At 35.1% G+C, this 12,362-nt stretch overlaps 1 protein-coding gene and 1 long non-coding RNA gene across 2 annotated transcripts in view; one reads left to right on the forward strand and one right to left on the reverse strand.

Moving 5' to 3' along the window:
* The first annotated feature begins 315 nt into the window (after positions 1–315).
* On the forward strand, positions 316–1,333 carry LOC149897607 (uncharacterized). Its single transcript, XM_090116380.1, has 3 exons — positions 316–434; positions 520–794; positions 878–1,333. The coding sequence occupies exons 1-3, from the start codon at positions 360–362 to the stop codon at positions 1,212–1,214; spliced, it is 687 nt and encodes a 228-aa protein (XP_089972506.1). The 5' UTR covers positions 316–359; the 3' UTR covers positions 1,215–1,333.
* Positions 1,334–4,670: 3,337 nt separating this feature from the next.
* Positions 4,671–12,362, reverse strand: part of LOC149897608 (uncharacterized) — a 30,369-nt gene continuing 22,677 nt past the window's right edge. Inside the window, exon 2 of the long non-coding RNA XR_016458177.1 lies at positions 4,671–6,840. This is a non-coding gene — a long non-coding RNA (uncharacterized LOC149897608). The remainder of the gene's footprint in view (positions 6,841–12,362) is intronic.

Genomic DNA, 12,362 nt, shown 5'->3' on the forward strand with positions numbered 1-12,362 from the left:
CAAATAACTAAATATAGAGTACAAAGTGTGAGGAAGGAATATTTTGAGACCGGAAAACTTTTGACAGAGAAAAGGGGAGGTGACCGTATTTCTCAGAAATTTTTTCATAAGAGGGAAGCTGTCATGAGATTTATTAACTCGATTCCATGCAAAGAGCCCCACTACTGTCGTGGGAATACGAAAAGATTATATTTAGCTTCTGAGCTATCAATCAACAAACTGTGGAAATTCTATGATTTACAAGCTCCTCTAGACTTGAAGGTTAAAATATCTTATTTTCGTCACATATTTAAGGAAGAAATTTCTGTATAATTAAGAAAGGTGAAAAGAGTTACGACAGTGGTCATGTTTCGAGTGTAATGTATGATGGTTCTTTGGGGATTCTGAGAGGACAGATATTTGCATCAATGAAAAATAAGAAGTACTCAGCAGAGGTAATACTGCGGTAATATTTTTAATTGTATCCTGAAATCGACTAGCGATATCAGTAAGTACTATATTTCATGTTTAATTTTGTAGGTTACGTTTGGAAGTCATGGTGACATAGACCGCATTAGTTGTGACTGTCCCCGGGGGTTGTACCAGTGTCACCACGTAGCCGCCCTGCTGATTTATGCCAACAAAAACATCAGTAAAACTGACAATGCTTGTTCCTGGAAGGCTCCAACTACAACTAATGAAATACAGGAACCTGTAAATGACATGTACCCTGCTAGAGAGTACAAAGCAACCAATAGACCGGTGAATGAGGAAGACAAACAGTTTTTTTTAAGCAAACTAAAATCTTTAAACAGGTAAGTACCAATACAAACATTATACTACTTATTTTACTTCATGTTTAGTCATTACGAAGCAATCTATTCATGATTTTATTTAGGTTTTCAGGATTTTATTGGCTTCTTCAAGAAGAACCTACTCATAAAGAGGCTGATTGGAAAACTATTCAGCAAGTTCTAACTAATTACAGCTGTAAAAATGACATACTGCACAATATCAAAGTTTCCCACAAAGAGATTTTGGCCATTGCACATGCCACTATTGGGCAAAGATGCAATCCTCTATGGCATGAAATGAGGCTAGGCCGCATTACTGCAAGCAATTTTGGGATTGTGGTTGCTGCTGTGCAGCGTAACAGGTACATATTTGCACAAGTTTTGCATTTGTTCACTCTTCTTGGAAAAAAAAATCTGAACGGTGTTAAAAGTGGGGAATAAACCATGAAGAGGTGGCTTTAAAACTCTTCGAGGAAGCAACACAAAAGAAAGTCACTCCAAGTGGGTTTTGGCTTCACAACTCAGGTGCTTTAGGAGCATCACCTGACGGACTTGTTGGAGATGATGCTATAGTGGAAGTGCTCCATTTAAACACAGAATGAGCACTGCAGAAGAAATCGAAAATGATAGGAAATACTGTTTTGATACTGACGGAAAATTGAAAACAAACCATGCATACTACCACCAAATACAAGGTCAACTGTCAATTTTAGACAGATCAATATGTTATTTTATAGTTTGGACCACAAAGGAAACCATCATTTTGCCAGTAGGAAAAGACCCAAATTGGGAACTAATTAATATACAAAACTAACTGAAATTTTATCAAGAACAATTTATTGATCGCATGATGTCCTAAGTTGTATGTATGGGACTATCGAGTTTAAAAAGCACTTCGAAAATGAATTTACTCCACTACCTCGAAGACCAAATAATATTTCTAGGTACATTGATAAGCAACGTACCAAGGCTTTATGAGTCTAGATTGCCTATACTGGAAAGAAAATATGAGCATTTGCAACAATTAAAGACTGTTATTCCTCGTGATTGCCATCAATTTTACGGTGATTTACCCTAAAAAAAAAATAAGTTCCTATATCAAGATTTATATCTCATTAGTTTAAGTATCTACTTAATTATTACCAAAACTTCGTTAGATGTTTTTTAAATAAGAGTATTTCCAAATGATAATTTCTCATTACTTACTACTACTACTAAACTTTGTTAGAATTATGTTTTTGTTGTCTTCTATGTATCTAGTTATTAAGTTACTTATTTAGTAGGTACACTTAATGTTTCTAAATGTTTATTTTATATTTTTGATGTTTCTATAGTTATTGTAGGCAGTTTAAAACTGCTTACATCTAAAGTTAATAATATTTTTACTTATTTTGAAATATATGAGACTGATATCGTGTTCAAAGACGCATAAAAATAATATTTTTGAATACCCAATCTTTTATTTTATCCCTCTTACAAATAAGCGTAAATAGTGAAAATGCTCAACAACAATTCATTTACGATGATTCAATACCGCGAAAGTGAATTTATTAATCGTCTATGAGGTTTTCTTACTAATGGATCATATTGATAGCTAAAGTACATCAATTTACAATTAGTTTCTAGTTCAATCAGCCGAAGATGTAATAACGATAAATATATATTCAGTTTTTTCGCTCTCCTGTAAAATTTGTCACTAATCAGTTACGCGCTATTAGCACCTGTGGCTTACGCGGTATTGCAGTATCACCGACGATATCACACCTCAACAGTGTTGCCATATATACATAATATGTACATATATATTATAAATAAATAAAAAAACGCTGCTGTTTGTTCGTAAGCACTAAACTTGAGAAAATTACTAAAGTGATCTAGCAATTTTTAATTATTATGTTTGTGGGGTCCAAATAAATTTATAGGAAAATAAAAATTGAAAAAGTTGCCACGAAAATTAGAAAGTAATAGGACTGACATCACAGGTGCAACAAATTTATACTAATTACTTATTTTACAGGTGCGTACGGCAACATTAAAAAAATCAGACCCACAGAAAGTAACTGTGAAATACACAATGGCAGCTGACAGCCCAACTGAAGATATACCTATAATGGGTAAAAATGTGGAACTTAAGAAAATATATAAGTCTCGTTTTCCTATTTCAAATAAGAAATACCAAGATTTGTGGAAATTGTGTACATCGAAAGTCATACCTGATATTTTTCAAGATGAGTACAAAAATATGCCTAATGCTGTGAATGTCCAGGATACCCTGCAAGAAACCGACGATGAAGAGTGAAGACTAAAAACAAGAAAATGAAAAAGTTTAATTCTGTTAAATTTGTTGATTATAACTGGTGCAATTACATCATGATAATTTGTCAGAAGCTCAATAAAAGTTAATTTACCGTGCAGAACATACTTTTTTGTCCCTGTTTTTGCTGCAATTGCCATAATTATTACTGAGTAGAAACGAAAACCAGCAAACTTCGTTTCGCTTCAGATATAAATGATTACTTACACTTCACTACACTACGCTACTCATCGCTACACTACGCCACTCATCGCTACACTATACTCATCGCTACACTACGCTACTCATCGCTACTCTACGCTACGCTCAGCTACACAAAAAGATGTCCTAGCTGTTTTAAACCATGGTTAAAAATAAGTCAAAAGGGAGAGGATTATGCTTTCTGTAAGTTTTGTTTATCAGATCTTAAAATTTACGTTGAAAGGATTTATTCATCTATTAATTTAATTAAAACAAAAACCAGGAACCATTTAGGCACCGAAACGATGGAGGGGCTAGTTTTGACAAAACAATTATTGAATAACGAGCCATGTTTTAAGCTCAATGTTCACAAGAAATTGATAAATAAAATTAATTAAAATATGTTTAAAAAGTAATAAATAAAGTTTTAAGTACAATCCAAGGTTTTCTTTAACAAACATACCATTCAGATTTAAAACAGCTTACGGTTTGATTTCATAAAGATTTTTAGACTACTATATCCAGATTTATCGATTTGGCATGTGGCAACACTGCACCTCAATGAATTTCAATAAAAGATATTAATTACAATTCAACATCTTAATAGGGCCTATAAAAAATACTGGTTATAACACCACTGCTTTATTATTTCCACACATTAAATTGTGAATCTTAGTCACAAGATTTTTAAGACAAGTAACAAGAGTAGTAAAACCCAAGAAAAAAAATAGTAAGATTAAAAAATGTAATACGTGTAACCAATATTTATGTTATTAGCCTTAATAAAAACATATTAACAGAAAGTAAGTTGCATTACTTGCAAATAAAGTACTCGTTATTAGTAAACACTAAACAGGCATTTTTATTCCAACTAAACTTAAATTTTTGGCGTCAGTAAATAAAACTCGTTTGTAGCCGTTAGAGAACTTTAATTGTCCTAGGATTAACATGAATTTTATTAGTTATTATTTTTTTTTACTTGTACGTAATGAACTTTTTTCTCCGTGCTCCGACACCCGTATAGTATAAGATCCCACCACAGGATTAGTGCGTTCACAGTTTTTTTGCTAAAACCAAACTTTTATGTATAATTGGGAGAATATATGTATACGGCCCATATGATACCTTTACGGCCATATGGGAGGATAACGCCAGGCTTAAAAAATGTAATGAGTCGCGATCGGTTCCAGTTCTTGAGCAAATGTCTGCACTTCAACGACAACAGCGAACTGCGGGATCTAAACCTGTCGCGGCCCCAAGCCAAACTCTTTAAAATTGCCCCTTTACTAGATCACCTTAACACAAAATTTAGCAGTATGTACAATTTGTCGCAGAATATAGCGTTAGATGAAAGTCTAACGCTGTGGAAGGGCTGGTTAAATATTAAACACTTCATCCCTGACAAGACAGCGACAGCTGGGATAAAAAGCAGTTGCTATCATTAAGCGAACACTTTGAAAAATATTTTCCCGATATGATCCCGGAGCAATATGACTGGGTAAGAAATCCTTTTCAGTCGCCACCACCATCAACACTTTCAAGAGAAGAAGAAGAACAATTAAAAGAAATTATTCTTTGATTGTGATCCCTGTGATTCCAGGCTAAAAATTCAACATGACAAGAACAAATTGTTTGAATTTTGGACCACTGTTACTCATGAATATCGTGCCATCGGGACTGCTGCATTCAAGGTTTTATTACCATTTGCGACTTCGTACTTGTGCGAAACAGGCTTTTCTGCAGTCTAAGCCCTGAGCTAGACAACGTAGATAGAAAATAAACTTACTTATTAACTTACTTATTTTTATCTATTTAATACCCCATAAATCATCAGTGTACCGATCAGGCGCAGTCTTAGTGGAGTTTGCCATTTTCTTTTGTTTTATTGAGTAATTTAATCTAATAATAATAAAGAAATTTGAAATTTTAAAATTTTATGTTTGTTTGATTCCCGGTAGAAGCAAGGGAATTTTCGAAAATCGTTGAATGCAGTTCTATTTCTTTTTAAAAATAAATGAATGTTTCCTTTCAGCAAAAAAAAAATAATAATTTAATCAACAATAATATAAAATTATTATTATAATTAGATTACTTGTTAGTAATAAGGCCGCCTTCTGTGTTGTATGTCCTAGCTTAAGTTTTTATTGTACCTACTATTGTTATTATTGCAGCACAATAAAGTGTTTAAAATAAAATAAATAATACAGAAATGTAAAAAAAGTTTATTTGATGTGCTGAACAGCTATTCAGTAAGACCTATTTAGGGTGGAATAAAGCTATTTGCTTTTAATAACTTTGGACTTGTGGAAGCGCTTTTTGAAAAAGCTAAAAAGTACATCAGTACATTAAGATTCAATTTTCCGATGGGACATTAGTTATAGAGTCCCTGAGGAAGACGGGTTTTATCGGACTAATCGTCTATATGAAAAGTGCTTTACAATTATTTATGACGTTAGTACTTGAATATGCCATCCTGCAGAGTGCAGGGCTATTGCATTATGCGTATCTCATTTGACATTTCATAGTGATGATAACTTTGCACGGTGCTCAACGATTTCTTGTCAAACCATGTTTTTCGTATTGGCTATTAGAAGTTATCAACTGAAATGACGTCATGAGCACCAAATCAATTTGAAAGCTGTACCGTAACACATTTGACAGGTGACAGGCATTGTACAGCTGCCTGAAAGAGAATTTATAGCGAATTTTCGTTTGACAAAGGCTGATTTTCAACTGGTGGTGGAGATGTTGAATCCCTATTTACCAATATCTCGGCGAAAAATAGCAGTATCGAATAAATTGAAAGTACGTTTTACAAGATTATCTATATGATTATTTGGATTATCCAATAGATAGTAACAACACAAAAAATGTAAATTAATGTTGTAATGTGTTGTAGGTTTTGGCAGCTTTAAGTTTTTATGCATGTGGCTCTTATCAGAGAAATGTGGGTTCATCTTTTTATTGTAACATGTCCCAGCCAACATTGAGTAAATGTTTGCATGATGTTACAAATGCATTTAACACCAGAGAAATGCTTAATATCAAGTTCCCTATGACTCAAAGAGAAAAAGAAAATATCATAATAGCAGAGTAAGTTTAAACATTTTTGTTTTATATATAAGAAGCTTTATACATATACTATAATAATAATACATTAGGTATATGAAGATTATTTGTGACGTTAAAAATCAAACGTGGCCGCCACACACCACATTTTTAGAGATTTTTATTTAAAAAAAAACCGTTATTTTTTACATTTGTCATTTAAATCAAATCAATCCATCTCCACTGCAATATTAAGAAAAAAAATACCGACACACACACACACAGACAATTTTACACAAACAATTTTTTCAAATCATTGAAAAATGCGGACCATTTATAGCATGATCGTTCGGGGTGAGGTAAGTATTTAATTTTGGCGGGAGGCGGAGTGTCCGTTCTGTAGCGTTTACGGTTTAGCTACTATTATATTGTATTCTGTGCTATTACACCAAAACAGTGATCGAATTGCCACTTGTCTTCAAACATTTTAGCATTATCTTTCCATTCACTTTGCGTTGCAGGCATCTGAAACAGAAAGTAAAGGGAACGTTACGTCACCAGATATATCAGCATCGACATCATCGACACAAATTATAAATACAGAAATATGTGATAAAGAGGGGCCCGCGCTGGAAATAGTTCACAGCCCAAGAAGCAGAAAATGTCAATACAAAGTAAACAAGAAAAACTGCTGGATGCTACTCAGACACTGATGACTCGACAAGACGATGATTGGGAGATAATAGGAAAGTCAATAGGCGTTTAATTAAAAAACCTGAGTACCCATCAACAAATGATTGCCCAAAAAATTATCAATGATGCCCTATTTTACGGAAAACTTGGCAAATTAGCAGACGAATCTAGTATCACTTTATCTCCACAACACACAGTATTACATCCTCGCATTCCACATCGCTACTATAATTATTCCTCTGGCTCTTCGATGACAAATTCATCACCGCAGCCATGTCAACAATATCTGGCACAACCGTCTCCTCAACCATCTCCACAATATGCGATACACCCGTCCCCTCAATCATCTACACAACATTACAACATACACACAAACATTATACGTGGTGCCGGTGAAACAAAAAGAAATGAATGTGCTGGTTTCGGAGAGCATATAACAAACAAGCTAAGCAAATATTATAATTACACCCGTGCTCAAGCAGCATTAAAAATTATGCAAATTCTGTTCGACTGTGATATGTCTACGCACAGAAGTCGACCTTCGACTTGATTTACACCAAGTCCTCATAACAGTAGTAGAGGTGGAGCTGGCACATCACAAAGCCAATATTCTTACTTATCTACGCCACCATTTCCAAGTCCTCATAACAGTAGTAGAGGAGAGAGATTATAGTATTTTGAAATTTATTTTGACTAAATTAATTTTAAAGGTGCTAGTATGTTCTTTACTGTAACTTCTTTAGATTTACTTTTATAGTATTTTTTCTTCCCCAGACACAAACTGTTGTGAATGAAGAGATTAGTACTTCCAACGTACAGACTTGTGACATCCCACCAGAAGCTAAAAAAGGCGACGATGACAACGCGGACGTCCGTGCTACCCCTCAAAAGAACCCCAGTATTCAAGGACAAAAACGTCGTGCTTTTAATCCGCCCGAATTGCAGGAAGCCAGTAGAAAAATGAATGCTGACACGACAAGACACAAGACACACACTTGAAACAGAAATCGAGAACCAAGAACCAAAGAAAAAAATAAGAAGACAATAACAAGCTAAACGAACCAATAACAAAGAAAGGAAAGGGAATTGGAAAGAAATAAAAAACACAACCACATTCAGATGAAACGAAATCTTTCGCCGCTAACTGTTTACAAGACTGTTTACTGGAACGTCTCAGATGTTTTACGGTCATGAAATTCAGTAACCCTCTGAACCAAGCACAAGCTTCTGTTAAGAAGAAACAGCCTTATTACCACAGTCTTCAAGTCAAAATTGAAATTTTATCTGATCAAAAAATAAAACGATAACTATGTTTATTACGGTGTGTCATACGACCCTGACAAAAAGGAGACAGCTCAGCATATGCTGCAACGTTCAGGAACATTTGCAGCGCTGTTTAGTGTTTTTCAGTGCCCCTTTTATAATTAAGGCTTCGAGTTGGACGAAAGGAGTAACTTAGGACTACATATGACTACATTGACTGACCGTTTGGCTTGGTTGGTAGTGGCCCTGCCTTCCAAGTTCCAAGCTAGAGGTCGTGGGTTCAATTCCCACCCGGGGCAAATATTTGTGTGATGAACATAGATGTTTGCCCTGTGTCTTGGTATTAATTATCTATATAAGTATTTATTACCTATTTAATTATCTATATAAGTATTTATTAGCTATTTTAGTCTCACTTGTACAAAAATACCAAGCTGTGCTGGCGAATATACAAAGTGATGGTTCGACTTGGGAAAGCATTCAAAACGAATTTAATGCTCGATATGAGGCATATTCAGATCGACCAAAACATTAAAGGTCAAATGAGGTCAAATGAGGGCTTGAAATGTACAGTCAGGAAGAAGACAGCTACATGTCAATCGGAACTTTACCGTACCGGAGGTGGTAAGAAAACTGCTCCTCCATTCGATAATGTGGAAGCCATGATTGACGATAACGTTAAGCACCGATGGCTTGGACAGTATTTACGACTCCGATATATTGCCACAAACTCTAGAAGGTAGGTAACGTTGTTCACTTGTTTAAAAAAGCACGGGACCGTGACCGTGTTTACCGGTGCGGTCTATTTGGAATAAAAAGTGATTTATTGTAAATGATTAGTCATATGTACCTATTTAAATAAAATATATGCTTTGTTACAGACAGAATTGATCTTACTAAAATAGAAGAATTTTTGAGAATTCCACCATCACAAATGGCTACAACTGAGTTTGTAGAAAGTGAGGCTACTCAAAACCGTAAGTATTCATTATACTGCCTATCATGTCAAGTAGGTAACTATAAACATTTCACAACAAAGCAAAAGAATTTAAATGTGCCTGCTGTGTCGCACAATCAAAGTACATTTGGTAATCATGGAATAAAATAATAAATTTAATTTGGTTTAAAATATTTGGGTAAATGTTTGGGCCGCACACGAGCTCAATACCTATGCAGGAGGTATACAGCCAAAATTTCGAGTTCGGCGGATATGTAGATCAAGTCGAAAGGACGTATGAGGCGCTGAGAGGAATAGATCCACGACTCGACCGGCGTTTATTACCTTACTCAATGTTCCAGCATTCAATGTGCACGATTTTGAATTGCTACATCATGGACTTGACTTTAGATAATGGAGAACGGAAGCTAGGCTACTCTAGATGCCAGGACTTGTTGCCTGAAGACCTAGTCATCCCAGATAACTTGTACCACTATCTATCGAGCATAGGAAATACAACCACCATCGAAGGAGAAGAAGTCAAATTTAACCTCCCAGAAATAGCAATCCCACAAGCCGCTGACGGAATTATACCAGCTGGATCGTTTGGAGTTGTTGACCAGCATTCCCACAACGTCTACGAATGCTATGTTTCACCGCTCATAACTGCTAACCGTGTACTAAGCTCAAGTAGGCAACCCAACGCACCGGAAATACCACGTCTCCCGGCTGCTTAGGTTCCAGCAGGCGCAGTACCTAATGTGAATTTACTTGGGCACGGACCACCTGACATTTTACCAGCAGAAGCAATAAACAGGATCGCATTCAAAATCTGCTGGATTTTCCACCACCAGAAACCGTGCAATGGAAGCGGAGATTTCTTGGGATGACAAACTTCTATCGCCGTTTCATTCCACAAGCTGCACGTTTTCAGGCTCCGTTAATAACCGCCATAGTGGCTACTAACGGTAAAGGCGCAAAACCTTTCCCTTGGTCTCCTGAGCTGTTGGGCCAATTTGATGCCTGCAAAAAAAGTTTATGCGATGCCATGCTACTTCAGCGCCCCATCGCTGGTGCGGCACTCCGTAGGGGGGGTGGTGTGGCGTTGCCACTTTTATAATAGAAGATTGATTAAAGGTTTAATCTACCATCTACAACTTTCATTATACATAGGTAACAAAACCCCATAAATATTTTAACAGGAAATCGAGCTATAGTAGAGCCATTTTAATAGGCAACATTTGACAGTTCAACAAAATTCAAGAACGTAACCTAGTAACGACGACATAGAATAACATGATATTTCGTTTTGTTAGAACTGCACATTTGCTTAACTTTTTTCAATTACGACTACATATTTATAATAATAATGACCGATACAAGTAATTTTAAGATTTCATTTTACTGATAAAACCATTCTAAACATAATATACAATTTCTGAATTGAAGAACTGACGTCACTACAATTTTGTGTCAATAAACCTTTTTTCTTTTTAAATACCAGAGACGTTACTCTAAAAATCGAAATTTGACATCTAGAATCGAATGCATTGATTACTTGTGAATAAAAATCATCATAAATTAATAAATTCGATTGACAAATGTTTCAAATCCGTATCGATTAATTCACTTTAATCGATGTTTTTAAGCAGGTTACCTCTCTTCGAAGATAAAATTGATAGACGTCAAATGTTGCCTATTAAATTGGCTCGACAATAATTCAAAATAACGCAAATCATATAACCCAACTTTGGAAGAAACAAACATCAGTCCTAGAAGCCGAATTAAACATCTTAAAGCGAACAGAAAAAACCATAGAAACCCAGTACAAAATATTTAACAGACATTTAAATATCTTAAACAACAAAACAAATATAATCCAATCTGAAATTGAAACCATTCAGGAAGTAACTTTATCAGAAATAGCGTGCAACAATTTAATTCAGAACTTACGTAGAATTCAAGATACTTTACTAGACACTACCACTGAAATTTATCACGGGCAAATTAATGTGCACTTATTATCACCAAAACAATTGCACGACGAGCTGCAAATTATATCCAGCCAAATTCCCAAGGGCGTCACATTGCCAATAGAAAACATTCATACAGACCTATATAAAATCTACAAATTAATAAAAGTCAAAGCTAGAATTACCGAAAACTATTTTATATTTGAAATAATAATACCATTGATAAGCCGAGACAATTACCAACTATACAGACTGATACCCATACCCAAGCAAATTAATAGCAATATGATAAGCATAAAACCAATAGCGGAATATATGTCTATAAACATAAAGAGAGATGCCTACATAACATTAACCTTAGCTGAACTACAAGCATGTCAAAACTCAAAACCAAAATGATATTTATTTTTGCCAATTGCACGGTCCTATAATAAGTTTTAGCAACAATGAACGTTTTTGCGAAATAAAATTAATACAATATAAACAGCTGTAAGAGTACTTGGATACAATTTCACGATCTAATTACATATTTATATTTTCAATGCGATACTGCACACATACGCATTCTGTGTGACGATGACATACAGTCGCGCCAAGTCTTCAGTCTTCTCTGAATGTATGGACGAAGGATTCCTGCCTTATACAATCCTACCGCTTTCCGCTTCCGACACCGACGATTCTGTATTTTGCTCTGTGACCCCGGTTACGTTTTACGGACTTGAACTAATGACAGCTGCCATGCCATGAAAAAGTGTTGTGTACCCAACTGTGGTAAGTAGATCTTAGTTTAGTTCTGGTTTTTAAAAGCTTTATCATAAGTGTAATTCCTAAATTCATTTTTTTATTTATTTTCCAGATGCTGTTGATGAAATTTTGCATAAATTTCCTAAGCCAGATAAAGAGCCAGAACGCTTCAGAGACTGGATTTATAATGTCGGAAGCGACATATTAGGAAAAGAGAACTTGTACATATATAACTACCGACGAGTATGCCATGCACATATTGATTTGGAGGACTAGGACGAGAAAAGAACGGGAATCCTACCATAAAGGCCCAACTAGAGTATGTGACTGCTTATTTATCAAGAAAATGTAAACCAATTATAAAAAACTGCAAGAATTGTCATAACTATTTGTATGAAAAGATTTGGAGAAAAACAAATACATTTCTAAAAGAGAAT

The sequence above is a fragment of the Colias eurytheme genome, chromosome 25, assembly GCF_061535395.1.
Source record: "Colias eurytheme isolate Ceu_HAF_F1 chromosome 25, ilColEury1 Martin Lab GWU primary, whole genome shotgun sequence".
NCBI classification, from domain to species: Eukaryota; Metazoa; Arthropoda; class Insecta; order Lepidoptera; family Pieridae; genus Colias; species Colias eurytheme.